General features: G+C 36.2%; 1 protein-coding gene across 4 annotated transcripts in view; it reads left to right on the forward strand.

The window, feature by feature from the left end:
* The window catches only part of ptk2ba (protein tyrosine kinase 2 beta, a), an 18,469-nt gene extending 3,350 nt beyond the window's left edge, over positions 1-15,119 (forward strand). For 2 of the 4 annotated variants that reach the window (XM_053632147.1, XM_053632146.1), the window contains 30 exons: positions 640-882; positions 2,153-2,331; positions 2,416-2,503; positions 2,589-2,668; positions 2,812-2,874; positions 2,995-3,049; positions 3,142-3,282; positions 3,611-3,685; positions 3,943-4,044; positions 4,695-4,812; positions 4,953-4,992; positions 5,098-5,138; positions 5,234-5,278; positions 5,401-5,498; positions 6,665-6,746; positions 6,843-6,943; positions 7,120-7,235; positions 8,674-8,777; positions 8,939-9,028; positions 9,360-9,564; positions 9,652-9,745; positions 11,331-11,387; positions 11,734-11,853; positions 12,122-12,271; positions 12,860-12,895; positions 13,058-13,082; positions 13,301-13,347; positions 13,693-13,827; positions 13,984-14,064; positions 14,229-15,119. In XM_053632147.1, coding sequence (XP_053488122.1) covers positions 670-882; positions 2,153-2,331; positions 2,416-2,503; positions 2,589-2,668; positions 2,812-2,874; positions 2,995-3,049; positions 3,142-3,282; positions 3,611-3,685; positions 3,943-4,044; positions 4,695-4,812; positions 4,953-4,992; positions 5,098-5,138; positions 5,234-5,278; positions 5,401-5,498; positions 6,665-6,746; positions 6,843-6,943; positions 7,120-7,235; positions 8,674-8,777; positions 8,939-9,028; positions 9,360-9,564; positions 9,652-9,745; positions 11,331-11,387; positions 11,734-11,853; positions 12,122-12,271; positions 12,860-12,895; positions 13,058-13,082; positions 13,301-13,347; positions 13,693-13,827; positions 13,984-14,064; positions 14,229-14,444 — 2,997 coding nt within the window. In that variant the 5' untranslated portion in view covers positions 640-669 and the 3' untranslated portion in view covers positions 14,445-15,119. Of the gene's footprint in view, positions 1-639; positions 883-2,152; positions 2,332-2,415; positions 2,504-2,588; positions 2,669-2,811; positions 2,875-2,994; positions 3,050-3,141; positions 3,283-3,610; positions 3,686-3,942; positions 4,045-4,694; positions 4,813-4,952; positions 4,993-5,097; positions 5,139-5,233; positions 5,279-5,400; positions 5,499-6,664; positions 6,747-6,842; positions 6,944-7,119; positions 7,236-8,673; positions 8,778-8,938; positions 9,029-9,359; positions 9,565-9,651; positions 9,746-11,330; positions 11,388-11,733; positions 12,272-12,859; positions 12,896-13,057; positions 13,083-13,300; positions 13,348-13,692; positions 13,828-13,983; positions 14,065-14,228 lie in introns of those variants that run through there. The other 2 variants (XM_053632148.1, XM_053632149.1) reach the window with 2 other exon arrangements.
* The last annotated feature ends 114 nt before the right edge of the window (positions 15,120-15,233 follow it).

Here is a 15,233-nt window from a genome sequence, read left to right on the forward strand (position 1 = left end):
CAAACACACAGCCAGAATAACCCAAGAAGACTTTGCATGGCCTAGCCAGTTTCTTGACTTGAATCCCACTGAGAATTTATAGAGGATCTTGCAAGTTGCAAGTCCATCAGCGGGACTAATCGTAACTGTGGGGAACTGAAGACAGTTTGCCAAGAGGAATAGGCCAAAACTGAACCACAATGCTGCAAAAACCTAATTATTTGTTTCTAATGCTGGTAATTTGTGGTGTCTAAATACTTTTTTTCCCTTCAATTCTCTTCAATTTCATTTTTAAAAACATGTATTTGTTTATGCTTATGAATACATACTTTTTTTGCTTCCTATTTATAAGTACAAACTCAAAATACGTACACTAAGACACTGTAAGTATCTTAAATATCAAAAATAAACATGTCTGAATGCTTATTTCCCCTTATTATAAATGTTCTCTGTGGGAGTCATTATGAAGTATGGTTTATGTCATGTGCTGACGTGTTGGAATATCAGGATGCATGTCAGTGAGCCTGAATTTTGTAATGCCAGACTAACGTCTGTTATGCAACACTTGTGTCTTCGTAATGCTTCTACCATTTCTCTGAGAAGAGAAATACCACACCCTTGATCTCTTCAAAGGTGTAAAGCCTCTTGTTACCTCTTTAGATTTGGTGTTGAGATGAAGAGGTCTCTGTTATGACAGCCTATGTGGAGATGTCTGGAGACAGCAGAATACTGTCCTGGAATCCAGTGCCTGGTGAAACCCAGCAGAAGTGTAAAGGTAGCTCTGAAGTGCTCACTGAGAATGTAGGCACAGTGAAGATTCTCAAAGTGTGTTTCATTAGCAACAGCTTCAATCTGGGAAAGAACTTTAAACTTGTGAAATGTAACAGCTCCTGGGAAATTAAGGTGAGTGTGAGTTTTTCTTTTGTATTTGATTGTACAAATTCATTTTTATTCTGTATAAATCTTACAATTTAAATTAGTATTATCATTAGTAATGATCATCAACATTACTGTAATGGCCATTTCTGATGTTATGGATATGACATTTAAACTCATATCGACTCATGACGCAAGTCTCATTGCTTGCACTAATTAAACATTTTACACATCTTCTTATATGCCATGGGCTTTTATGTCTATTTTACACATATATAGAAATGTATAACATAAATGGGTGTGAACACCACCTCCAGGGTTGGGAGCTCAATTCCTGCCGCTGCCCTGTGTGTGCGGAGAAGCATGTTCTCCCTAGCTGCGGGGGTTTCCTCTGGGTACTCCGGTTTCCTCCCCCAGTCCAAACAGATGCATGGAAAGCTGATTGGCATATCCATAGTTTCCGTAGAGTAGGAATGAGTGTGTGAAAGTGCATGTGATTGTGCCCTGCTATGGATTTGCACCCCGTCCAGGGTGTACCCCACCTTGTGTCTCATGCTACCTGGGATAGGCTCCAGGTTCCCCATGACCCTGTGTGATAAGTGGTATAGAAAATGGATGGGATGGATTGATGGGTGTTACCACATAAATAGTGTTTTTGGTCGATACAAATGTTGCTAATCATAAAGACATTTACAGGAAATGTCACAGACGTGCAGACGTACATTCAGAAGCCTTAGACACTTGTAAGTTTTAAATACAATAGACTATATATAACAGTACGCTAGAGAAAATGAAACCCAACCAATATGTGGTATGCCTTTGCCTTTAAAACCGCATAAGTTCTCTTAGGGTCACTGTTGCTCCATTTTAGAAAGAAATTAGTTGGTTGGTCATTTCAATCATGTCACAACATTTTGCATAATTTTGCCGAATTACTGTGCTTGCTTCTGTGTCTTCAGGTAAAATATTACACAAACATAATGATGTCTTTATCTGAAAAGTGATCTATTAAGGCAGTGTTTGTAATGACATACAAACGTTTAGTTTTTCTGTAACATTTAAATGTTTTGGTAAATTAATGTTTGGAAATTTCTTGAATCCATTTGAAAGTCTCTTTTTTTACTGGCACAATATTGCAATATTGCATGGTAAGAGTGCGTTTGGTATGGAATTAACCCACTTTATTTGGAGATTGTTGAAGTCCAAATATAATAGGCTTCATAAAAGATTCTGAATAAAATTCTGACTCGTATGTTATATGGTAATTATGGATTGTAATGGCATTGTTACCATGCAGGCCATTATTCAGTCTATCTTGGAAAGTGGACGGCTTGGTCCAAACATCAAGTTCACTGGCTGCTATGGCTTGCGGCTTAAACACCTCAAATCAGATGAAGTGCACTGGCTCCATCCAAACTTGACAGTGGGGGAGGTGGAGAAGAAGTATGAGCAGCAACATGTGGAAGCTGAGTGGAGGTATGCGCTCCAAACTCCTTCACAAGTTCTGTTGCACTGCAAAAGATTTTTTTTAAACTTACTGTGTCTCTTAAAAATGATCAGATATGACTTGAGAATCCGGTACATCCCCTCTGATTTCATGGAGAAGCTGAAAGAAGATAAAACCACCATGCTGTATTTTTACCAGCAGGTTAGTGTAGGATATTACAAAACCTGTGTGTGCAGTGTTGAGCAAAACTTTGCACCAATACGCAAACTCTTTTTTTATTCCACAGGTCCGCAGTGACTACATGCAGCACTGTGCCAGTAAAGTCAGTGATGGCATGGCCTTACAGTTGGGGTGCTTGGAGATCAGGTACCAGCATTCTGCAAAACATTGTGCACTCTGTATAATATGCATAATGTGTAATTTTGACTACTGCTGTATTACTTTAGTTTTTAAATTTTCAAAGGTCATAGTTTTTAAAAATGTCATTCCCACACTATGTCACCCAACAGGAGATTTTACAAAGATATGAATGCCAATGGATTGGAAAAGAAATCTAATTTTGAGCTGCTAGAGTAAGTTAGACCTGAAAACACTTGACACCTCATGCTTCGGTCACTGTCTGTATGACTACTAATAACAAAATGAGAAAATGCAATGGAATTAATTGCATTCATAATGTTTCTTTTTCTCAGGAAAGAAGTGGGCCTTGAATTGTTCTTTCCACAGGAATTGATCAGCAGTATGAAGGTAAAGTGTACTTTTATCGATGTAGGCTAATTGTTCTCATGCTCAGTTTGGGACTGATCAGTCACTAATTCTTGTTTTCTTTTTGGTGACAGCCAAAGCAACTCAGGAAATTGATCCAGCAAACATTCCAGCAGTATTCGTCTCTAAAGGAGGAGCAATGCATTATGAAGTTCTTTGAAACTTTCTCTATGTTTTCCAGCTTTGATGAGGAAGTTTTCCCTTGTGAGCTAGTGGTAAGACCGGTTTATTACTGCTGGTTTATCGCTGCACACATCCTGTATTTTAAATAGCAGGTATGATTGTGAAGATTGTGACCCATAGGCTTCGTTCATCAATGTTCATCAATTTTCCCCATACAGCATGTCCTGTAAGCAATGCTTTTAATTTGTTCAATATTTTATTGAATATTTATCCAAAATTAGATCCATTTAATGTGTCAAACTACTATTAGTATTATTACTATTACCATTTCATACTTTTAGGTAATCATGTCCCACATATCAGTGTGCACAACAGATGCAGTGTAATTGATGTGTAACTGCCTTTGTTCCATGTGTGTAGCAAGGATGGAGTTTAGCTGTAGACCTTGTTATTGGCTCTAAAGGCATTTGTCAACGCACAGACAAGAATTCAGTGGTATGTAATTTTCAGTGGTATACTTTTCACCACCACTACCACCACCACCATAAACACACATTTCCATTGGTCTAGTGCAAAGCATTTATATAAAAAATATATTATTTATCATTTATCTCTGATCTCACATGAAGCACTTTGTGTTTCTATACAATGCAATTTTCTATGTGAAATAAATGTGATCTTTATCATACTTTAGCAAGATATTCTTTCTACTGAATTATACATTAATTTTATTATTCACTACCTTTCCATAGCCCATCTGTTTAGCTGATTTCACACAAATTCAAAAGATCAGATGTTCCCTTCAGAATGATGGAAAGGCTCTGTTATATCTCGAAATTCAGGGAGCTAAACAGGTAGGATTCATTGTCATTGAGCATCATGGCACTTTAAGCTGTGTATTCTTGACGTAAAAATGCATGGATATATTTAAAAATTAATCACAGTTATTTCAAGATTAAACTTTATATTTTTATATTCAATTTATACACATTTTGTATTGTTTTGTAATTCTAAAGAAAGATTTTTCCATTCATTTAGCTTTGTATGGTAAGAGTCGGAGAGTTGTCATTTAATCCATATATACAGAATTACAGTGTATTAATTGTCAGATTTTGTTGTGAATCAGAGTAAATTCCAGCAGTAGCCAGAAAAAGAGCCATATTAAATGATTTACAACAGGAAATCATAAGGCATTTTTTTTCATAACATGACACAAACTCTGCATTTTCACTTTGACGGTAGCTGGGGTAGTGCAGTTCTTAAACATGGCATAATATTATTGGTTAATAAGTTCTATAATATATAATCTTTTAATTTAATTATAATATAATTGGTTTTACCCAAAAGCCAAGTAGAATGTTTCAAGTAGTCTCAACATTATTTTAAGGTTTTCTTTTAGGGTTTAAAGTAGTCAAGGACCAGGCTTGATGAGGAAAAATGCTCATTTAGTAATTTTAACCTAAAGCTTTTTAATAATGTCAGATTAATTATGTTAAACCTACAGCCTTTGTCCATCAACACGGCCTCATTTGCAATGGCTGAGAACATGGCTGACCTGATAGATGGTCACTGTCGTTTAGGAAGTGGAAAAGACACATCTTTGATCGCGAGACCAAAAAAAGGTGAGTGAGAAAACTGTTATTTTATGTTTGATGTCACAGCGGTAGAATCTGAACAGACTGCCATCTTTATCTCAAATTAGCTAAAACGTTGTATTTTGTTAATGTTGTTATGTAAAAGGTGTTACTATATTATTTTCCAGATAAAGAAGCTAGAATTTCTCTGCCTATTGTTCCTCATTGGTGAGTAATGCTGCTATGCTGTTGGAAACTTTTCATATACATATTATTTATGATGATCAACGTGCAAGGTTTATGTCATATAAATGATTTATTGTTTATTTTCAGTCAAATTAAAGAAGGTACCTCCTCCTGCTGCGCAAGCACAAGTAAGTCAATAGTTTCTTTTGTTCTGGCAACATTTTCAATAAAGTATTTGGATGTTTACAAAAGAATGATGAGCCCTGGTTTATATATTTTACAGACTCAGACATATACGCTGAGATCCCCGATCATAAGCCCGAAACAGGTATGTGCTATATTGGAAAATCCTACACATCCTGCTAATATTTACTATGGCTTTACAGAGATTAGAACCAATGAATTTTTATTTCTACAACCTGAAGAACTGTAATCCTCCTTGTTCTTTAGTGGATAGGCATAGCATTTCTAGAGGCAGCATTGTCCTTGGCCGGATCCTGGGTGAAGGTTTTTTTGGGGAGGTTCATGAAGGGGTTTACAAAAGCAAGGTGAGTAGTACATGTACTGGAATTAAATACATTTCAGATTTATTTAAGGTCCAATAAACATTTAATCACAGCAAATTTACTTTTGTCATACACTCAAATAATAAAGATTAAAGACTGATTAAAATGAACAAAGTGTGACAGTGCTTTCCATTTCAGGTGTACAAGTGTAGAGAAATTGAACTAATTACGCTTCATGAAGCGTAGATGTTGTATGTCTGCTTTTTGAGACTTGAATACAGTCTATTCTTTCACAACGGCGGTTGCAAACATGCTGTACGCTTGTTTTGTATTTGTCTGATCATTTTCTCAGTTAAAACAGGTTAGGTTGTTTATAGACAATATTTTTGCTAGCCTTCGAAAACAAGTGCTGCAAAAAGCTGCAAAAACATGTATAATATTTTAGTAAGTATTTTTTTTTTCAATATACAAAGCTCTGAAAACAAAAACATATTGTGTTTATTATTTTATGCCATTACTAATTAACTGTAAAATTAAGTTAAGTCTTAAGTACAGTTTGTTAAAAATAAATTGCAAGAGAACAAATTTGGCAGGCGGCATGTTCTTCTAGGTTGTGATGAGCATGATACCCTGGTGTCAAATACTTCTCTCACATGATTTCCTGTTAAACTCATGATGCTACTTTAAGTTTTAGTTAGAGCATAGGTACTTGTAGTTTCCATTTACAGGTTTTCAAACCATGTACACTATTCATGGGTAGACTTTTGACTTGTGGTGTGTTTGTTGGTTATTTATTTATTTATTTATTTATTTATTTTTACTGAAAACTGCACAAAATTACATCCCCAAATGACATAAATGTTTACTTATAGACACAAATCAGTTCTTAGTGTCTCAGAGCAGGTATCCAAAATCATTGTTATACCATGGAGCAGAGAATCATAGTGGTGATGCCTAGTGAGACCACTATCTAAAAAAAAAACTGACCACAGAAAGTTTTAGCATGTGAAGATGGAATGAGGATTTTTTTTCTAAGGCATGTAGTTATGAACATGAGAAATGTAAAGTCTAGAGCTGCTGACAGCCACAGGGCAACTATGAATCAGAATATACTGACCTCTGACATTAAATGAGCATTAATTGTAACAGTTGTGAATGCAGTATGAGCAGGATGTAACTGAATAAATAAATATGGCATTGTAATGCAGACGGGAGAGAGGGTGAGTGTCGCAGTGAAGACATGCAAGGACTGTACGGCTGATGTCAAAGAAAAGTTTATGAGCGAAGCCGGTAAAGCCTTTTTCATTTTGACATTATAAAGAAAGTTACATAATAAATACATTATATTTGATGTACCAATCAATGATAATTAATGCTCTATGACAGTGATCATGAAGAAACTTGACCACCCCCACATTGTGAGACTGATTGGGATCATCGAGGAGGACCCAGTGTGGATTGTAATGGAGCTTTACCAGTATGGTGAGGTGAGAGAGACGGTTAAAAATGAAAAAAAAGAGATTTATTTCTAATCTTTCTTTGAAACTACTGTGTGGCGTGTGTTGAGAAATAAAGCCTTGTTGGTGACTCATTTGGACTCATGCTCATGACTCATTTAAGTATTTGCTCCTAACCCTACCTTTTCACAACACATTTCCTTTAGCTAGGAAATTACCTGATCGAGAACCAGCACAAACTGGCCAATGTAACCCTCATCCTGTACAGCCTACAGGTCTGCAAAGCTTTGGCTTACCTGGAGGGTGTGAATATGGTACACAGGTATGGACTCATAACTAATACACTGTTCAAATGGATAGGTGTATACATTCTAAGACACTTTGGATTTCTAATGTGTTTATTGGTGCAAAGATATCTGACTTCAACTACACATGCGCAGCTGAACCATGCTGGTTAGATGCAGTGTTTTTTGCTAGCCACCCACAAATTACTTACTTTTATCAGTTTATCACAGACAATAGTCACTAAAACCCACAAAACACAACCTGAGAACTTTTTGTTCCATATCTGCATGAACTCACAGCCTCTCTTTAGTTTGTTCATCTACTCATTCCCCTTTAAAGGAGACGGCATATGACAGAAGTGCTAATCTAACCTGAATAAATACATTTTTTCAAATACACAGTGCAGAAAAAATAGATGAGTCACATGTAGGCACAAAAAAAACAATAAAAAAACAGATTTAGGCCGACCGTATAAAGTAAGCATAGCCATAGACTTCAGAGGGAGAGTTTACTAAGTTCTGTATTTTTTTTGCTGTGTATTTCAAGGACTTAAACTATTATTGTTTATTTATACTATTACAAATTTACTCTCAAACATAGTTATAGTTATGAGTTATATGTTTTAATGGGCATGATGTGCAAGTTGTACACCCTTCTGTCACATGATTTCCTGTTAAACCATGTATAAGTGTTAGCTGGAGGATAGGTACTTTCCATTTAAAAGGCATTACATTTGTGTGTGTGTGTGTGTGTGTGTGTGTGTGTGTGTGATTGTGTGTGTGTGTGTTTGGTGTTCAAGATACTTGAACAAACACAAGACACTTGAAAAAGCAAACATTTGTAAATTCAACACAGGGTACATACTGTATAATTGTGTATTGTCGTCAATTTTATGGTTTTTTTTGTTGTTGTTTTTTTTTTTTACATAATCATTTAGTTTAAAGATATTTTAAAACTTATTACATGGCATATATTAAATTATTGTTTAGGGTAGCAATACCATGTCATATTTTGTCTTAATTTAATTTCTTGAGTAGAAATACTACTGTAGTAATAATTCAGTTTAGTAAAAGTAAAATTATTGATAAAAGAAATTACTCAAGTAAGAGTTAAAAAAAGTCGTTTGGTGAAAAAATACTTCAGTAATTACTTCATGAACATAAACCAACCAGCATATAAAGAAAGATAATGTTAAGTGGCTAGCTAACATGGCCAAATGCTGTTAGGGGTTCAGTCGGTTGCTAGGTTGGTGAGCTAGCTAGCTAGCTCATGTGAATTCAGTCATGTTTCTATTTACATGGTTAGCTATCTAGCAAATTGGCTCTTTCACATTATCCTGAGTGTTACCTATAGGTTGTTCTAAAAACGTACCTTTACAATGATCCATGCACTCATGTACTGTAAGAAGAATACATGTAATTTGTTAGTGCAGAGGGTATTTGCACATCTAAGTTTCTTCTGTTTTTTGGGTTTAGAGATATTGCTGTGAGAAACATTCTGGTTGCTAAACCAGACTGTGTGAAGCTGGGTGATTTTGGCTTATCTAGGTACATAGAAGAAGAAGAAGAGTACTACAAAGGTAAGTGAAATATAACTGCCATTTTTGCAATCAAGTACATTTTCTTTTTTTAGACATCTGAAATTTAGAGAACTGTTTGGATTTGTGGAGCATTGTGATTTAATTATTTTCACTTGTCACTGTGAACCATCAAACCCTATATATTTGTTTTCCTTTTGAAGCCTCTGTGAGTCGATTGCCTATCAAATGGATGGCTCCTGAGTCTATTAATTTCAGGCGATTTACCTCAGCTAGCGATGTCTGGATGTTTGGTAAGCAAGTCCTGTTATTGCTGCAACATTTCACTGAACAAACTACAACCATTTAAGATACAGTGCCCTCTTCAGTCAAAAAAGTGTTGTTGTTTTTTATTGCTGACTGATGGGCTTATTGATAGAGAAACCCCAAATGTAAGCATATTGAAGCTGACGCATTACTCAGCATGCTCTGAACACTGTGGCGGTTTCATAATGACCATTTGCAACATTGATTATAAACTATAGAAATAGAAATAACATATGAATATGCACTGTTTTATATGTCAGCTTGTAGTGCTTAACCCAACTTTAATAGCACTAATCAGTATGCTACTTTGGCTTTCAGCTGTGTGTGTGTGGGAGATCATGAATCAGGGTCAGCAGCCTTTCTTCTGGCTGGAGAACAAGGACGTCATCATACAGCTGGAACAGGGCACGCGGCTGCCCAAGCCTGAACTGTGCCCTCCTGCCCTTTACTCGCTCATGACATGCTGCTGGACCTACGACCCCAAAGAGAGACCCTCTTTCACTGAGCTCGTCTGTAAACTCAAGTATGACTTACCAACACGATGGTTGTAGACTTGTATGAGAAAACGTGCATGACACTGTAATCCTAACTTTTTCCTTGTGTTTGTTAGTGATGTTTACAAGATGGAGCAGGAGCAGGCAGTGGACGAGCAAAGGAACAGAGCACGTCTCACAAGGATGGCCAGTGCTGAGGCTCCACCGAAGGTAGCTTTCTCTATTATTGTGTCTTTTTTAGTTATATTCGGTGTTCAAAACAGAAAACAGCTGCCTTGATACCATGCAGTCTATTCCGTCTCATATGTTGGTTGTCTTATAAGCAGTGCTTTGAAATCTATCATGGTAGCTGTAAGAATAATTTTTATGGGATATGTAGGACAGCTGTGGATACATGTATGCTTTCTTCAGAAATCAGACAGATGTAGGCACCTCAGAAAGCAGTGTTCTATGTAAACATTTTATTATTATACATGACATGACATGCACCGACTTCCAGTGTCCGAAAACTATAGGACTGTGTTCAAAGCTGGTGATTTAAGTCCAAAAATTATTTCAGGATTTTCAGGGAAATTTGTGTGTATTCAGACTTCAGAAATGATGATTTTCTGGGTATGCCATTCAGCAAATCACCTGCATTTTTTTTTATGCTGTCATATGTAATGCAATATAACATGAAGGCAAGAGGCAATTTAAAAATAAAGAATAAAAAAGATTAATTTGATGAATTATGAATGAGAAAATGACAAGCACTGACATGAACACATGAACAGCTAATAGGAGTTTTTATATATTAAGTATTTGTTTTAATAGAATATATTGCAAATATATTGCTGCATGAATAGTCTTAGTAATAATGATCACGTTTATCACTGCAAATTTGTAATTTAACAATGTGGCTTCCACTCTCATTATTCAAAATCTTGTAAAATAGCACTTGATCCAGACCATCCTATTATGTATCTTTTGAAAAAAAAATTTTTTATATCCCACATCAGCACTTGTGTACACAAATTAAAGAAGCCATATCATACTTAATCAAGGGCATGAAATTGGATTGTGTCCACAGGATATAACACATTTCAGCACATTTTTAATTCACTCTATTGATTTGTTATTTTAGTAGAATAAGGTTTTTATTAATTTACTGCACATTACTGTAAATCGTGCCTACAGGTCCAAGGATAAGCTGACTGAACACTCATTTGCTACACTTATAGCTCACTTTTATATATTTATATAGTTATTGATATTTTTTTTAAATTGCTCCTCGAGATTAAGACTAAGACTCCCAGACTAAGGTGCTGTCTCCTCCAATGTCTTTTGTGCAAAAAAAAAGTTTTGTAAACACTATTCATGTCATACTTATGTATTTAGTATGTGCCTCAAATGGCATTCCATAGTTTTTGTTTTTAAGTGTACAACCGAAAACATAAATTTTAGTGTGATATATTGTTGTTACATCAAACTGTCAGACAGTGGTGCTGGAAATAATACTGTCCCTCACTTAAGTCTACATCATACAAGAAGAATGTGCTTAAGTCCCAGGTCAGAATCACATGTAACTTGACATGTCTCTGTTTTTGACACCTGCACTTAACTCTCTCACAACTTCAGCTTAATTCTATACTTTCATGTGAAGTCTAAATACAGATGTGTGCTATTTCAGTATTAAATCTTCACTCAACTCGGGAAAATGACCCAGAGAAGGCAGACCTTGTAACATTTTGGACTCTTCAGAGGAAGAGATGTGGTGAACCCTCTGTTTGTCTTTGTTTTCCCTTGTTCATAATAGCCATCAAGACAGAGACCCACAGACTTTAACACTATTAACCCCAGACTGCACACTCAGGTATAAATTTTCTTGCATTCTATTTGTCACTGCTTGATAATACTTTAATACAGCATTAGATTTGCATCGTATAGCAGTCTGAAATTGTGTAATGTTTGGCAGCTCTCTTGTTGTTATGCAGGTTATTCTTTCAGACTTCCTTTTAGACAACTTCATGTCATTGCAATTGTGCTTCAGTCTTTCAGTGTATGTAGCTCTCTGTCCATCTGTGCGTGTGTGTGTGTGTGCGTGCATGTGTGTTTGGGTGTTTGTAAGCCCCACTTTAAAAAAGCTTTCTCACTGTGCGGGTGATGTGGTTTGGTTTGTTTGTTCGCGTGTGTTCATTCTTTTGCGGCCAACTTTCCAGCTCCCCGACTATCTGTGTGCTAGTTTACCTGCGCTCGCTCGCCCACCAGGCTTCCGATCAACACACATCTGCAGCAGCACAATGACCCTGCCTTTGTCCCCGCGGCGCTGCAGCGTGGGGGTAAGAGTCATGTTTGGAAAGCCTCAGCCTGTGCATGGACCACACACAAACTTCTGTGTCTCAAATGAGATAGACACTGTTTATAGGAAAGCTAAAATGATGTCTTGTCAGAGCGAAATATCACTTTTAAGCCGACTCTTTTACGCTTTTGTTCTTGTTGCCAGCACCACCAAACGCCCACCTTTAATGCATGCCTCGGGTGGAATGACTAACATTCTCTGCTTTAATGGTCCAACATTACATGTCTGCATCTCTTTACTTTTACAAGAAAAAGGGCTTTGGATTTGAGCCATCCAGTGTAGAGGATGCTCAACGGCTGTGGGAGCTGGACAAGCAGCGTATGGAGGAGACTCTTCGGAGACAGAAACAGGAGATGCTGGCAGATAGCCAATGGCTTGAGACAAAGGAGAAACTGCTGGTGAGTTAAAAAAAAAAAAGGAAACCTAAATGACTGCAGTGTTTTCATACATAATACTTCAAAAATGATCATCAGCAATACTGAAATGTATTACATTTTCGATATTACATAATTAGTGAAAAAAAATAACCAGAAATTGGAAGCACATAAATATGACATTATGACTCTTCATTCTGATTGGTCTACAGGTCAAAGCTTTAGAAATGGTTTTACAGGTGCATCTCAAAAATTAGAATATTGTGGAAAAGTTAATTTTTTCCTGTAATTTAATTCAAAAAATTTAACTTTCATATATTCTAGATTCATTACACATAAAGTGAAATATTTCAAGCATTTCTTGTTTTAATCTTGATGATTACGGCTTACAGGAAATCAAAAACTCCAGTATCTCAAAATATTAGAATAAATACATTATAATACAGAAATGTTATAAGCTATAGGAAATAATGAAGATATTCATGCAACATGTTTTGTTATTGCTGGCTATAACTGCAGCTTCAGAAGTAGGCTGGTACTATTTTTTACAAACTGCTAGACTGTGTCACGTTCCAATTTCAGCAACTAAATTCTAGTCTTCTTTCCTTTTAGGACCCAACAGCCCATGATGATCCACAAATAAATATGGTAATGTATTAATAACTTTGTTAAACTGTTGCTCAATTATTCAAAATCTTTTTAAATTCCTCCTCAGATAAATAGCTGGTTTTTAGATTATCTGATTTTTGTTTCTTATAATGTCCACTTTCTGGGTGTGCTTTTTATGTATGTATACATATTGTGTTTCAGCCACCAGAAACAGACACAGGCTATGGTAAGTGTACATTAAGGTCTTTGCCATTTGGCTATATGTATTATAGGAGACATTTTTCCTTTTAAAAGTTTATCTATGTGTTCTAGCAGTATATAGTATTTTCCAATTTCGTTAATCAATTATCCACTAGTTACATTTCAATAAAAAAAAAACTTTCTCAAAACTGTTGAATTGCTGTTTTACCGGGAATCACAGCACGATCTCTTTCTCTGTCTCAGCTCAGTTTAGACGTCCCCCGGAAAAGCCAGCCAGACAGACCGCACAGGTAATTGCACTGTAAATCCAACTAGCAAGGAGGATAGCAGTATCGTCTGCTGAGCTCTTTGAAGCCATGCTTTGTACCTTTCCAAATGAGCAGCTGGCAACAATCAAACAAGCAGGCTTTTACAGTACAGATCTTATAGAACAACCACTTGATCAGTCTGAGGCCATCTGCTTCTTGGCAATAATTCTAAACTGTTTACTGTTTATGTTGAGTTATAAACCTTACTACTAGGTTGTGCAGGCCTGTTGTGTAGGTTCTTGATATACGTACTATCATTGGACTTTCCAAACTGTCTCCACTCATGTTGTCACTTGCATTAATGCTGAGGTTTCCTGTTGTTAACAGCCAGCTCCAACAGCAGAACTGGACCGCTCGGAGGATAAGGTCTACCACAACGTGATGGAAATGGTCAAAATGGTGATGAAACTCAAAAACGATGTCAATACGCTGCCAGCTACTGAGTATGTCTGTGTGGTGAAGGTAGGTAAACATTTTTTTAGCATGACCTCAAGCATTGACTTTTAGCAGTAACAAGAGCTGCCATGATATATTGTCACTGAAAGTTGAGATCATTGCAAGTAAATATGTTTGCCTGTCTGAAATTATTTTGAAGTAACTATGTCACTTTTTTATCAGGATGTGGGACTAACATTGCGCAACCTAATCAGTAGTGTGGATGAAGTCCTACCGAGCCTGCATGAGTCAGTCAGGACTGAGGTAACATAAAACAGAGAACTGAAACATTAATTATAATCAGGTTTGCATGAAAAAAGGCCAAATTGTCAGGTTATGCTTCCATTACACAGAAATACATTTAGTTCTGTAGATTCATAAATACCACTGAAATATATACTTTTGCTGTCTCACTTATGGTGTGTTAGATTGAAGGCACTCAGAAGCTGCTGAATAAGGACTTGGCAGAGCTGATCAGTAAGATGCGGCTGGCCCAGCAGAACGCCATCACCTCTTTAAAGGAGGAGTGTAAGAAGCAAATGCTAACAGCAGCTCACACATTGGCTATGGACTCTAAGAACCTTTTGGATGCTGTGGACCAGGCCCGTGTACGAGCTAATATTGCCAAACCAAACCCTAGCTGATGTGATCTAGCTTGATAGTAGATTTTCATTTACCAAAGATGTGGTTCAGAAGCTATAGATTTCCCACTGTCCTTGTTCAAATTTCCTTGCTAGAAAATAAAAGGGAAGAAGAAAATAAGCGATTTTAGCCTCATCAGTATAGACTTTTATGATACAGTGGTACAGCATTACCTTATTTGTTTAATTTATGGTTACATACTAGAATGAAAGCTGGGCTTTCTTTAAAGAACATTTTAAATATTACCTTTTTATTTGCATTGCTTGTACAAAATGCTTGTCGTTTTAACTTCAAAAGTGCTTATCTTTTTCAAATCAGAGCTTATTGTTTTGTTGTTGTTGTTGTTGTTTTTTTGTTTTAATAAAAAAGAACAGATGCATTATCTGGAGTTTTCACATGAAAGGGACCCACCTCAGTTGTCAGGACATCAAATATTTGGAAATAAACATGTAGAATTTCTGTTCTGCAATCCTGTTAATAGGTAATAAAAGTCATAAAATGCTCATAATAGTCAACTGTGTTAAATGTTTACAGTAGACAGTATTACTGCTTTAAATGTCAGTGTAATGTAATGCTTTAAGTGTCAGTGTAATGCCTCTGTAATTGTAAGTCTCATTTTTATGTAATATTTTGTTATTTAAATTCTGATTAATCTCATAAAAGTAATATTTCTGAAATGTTTTGGCACCTTTGCAAATCAGTAATCAATTAATATTTCCTTGTGTGTAACAAAACAGTAAACCTAGACTAAACACATTGAACTTGAAACTTTTACAGAAAGGTCACTGCAG

The sequence above is a fragment of the Ictalurus furcatus genome, chromosome 9 (assembly GCF_023375685.1).
Source record: "Ictalurus furcatus strain D&B chromosome 9, Billie_1.0, whole genome shotgun sequence".
Lineage (NCBI taxonomy): Eukaryota > Metazoa > Chordata > Actinopteri > Siluriformes > Ictaluridae > Ictalurus > Ictalurus furcatus.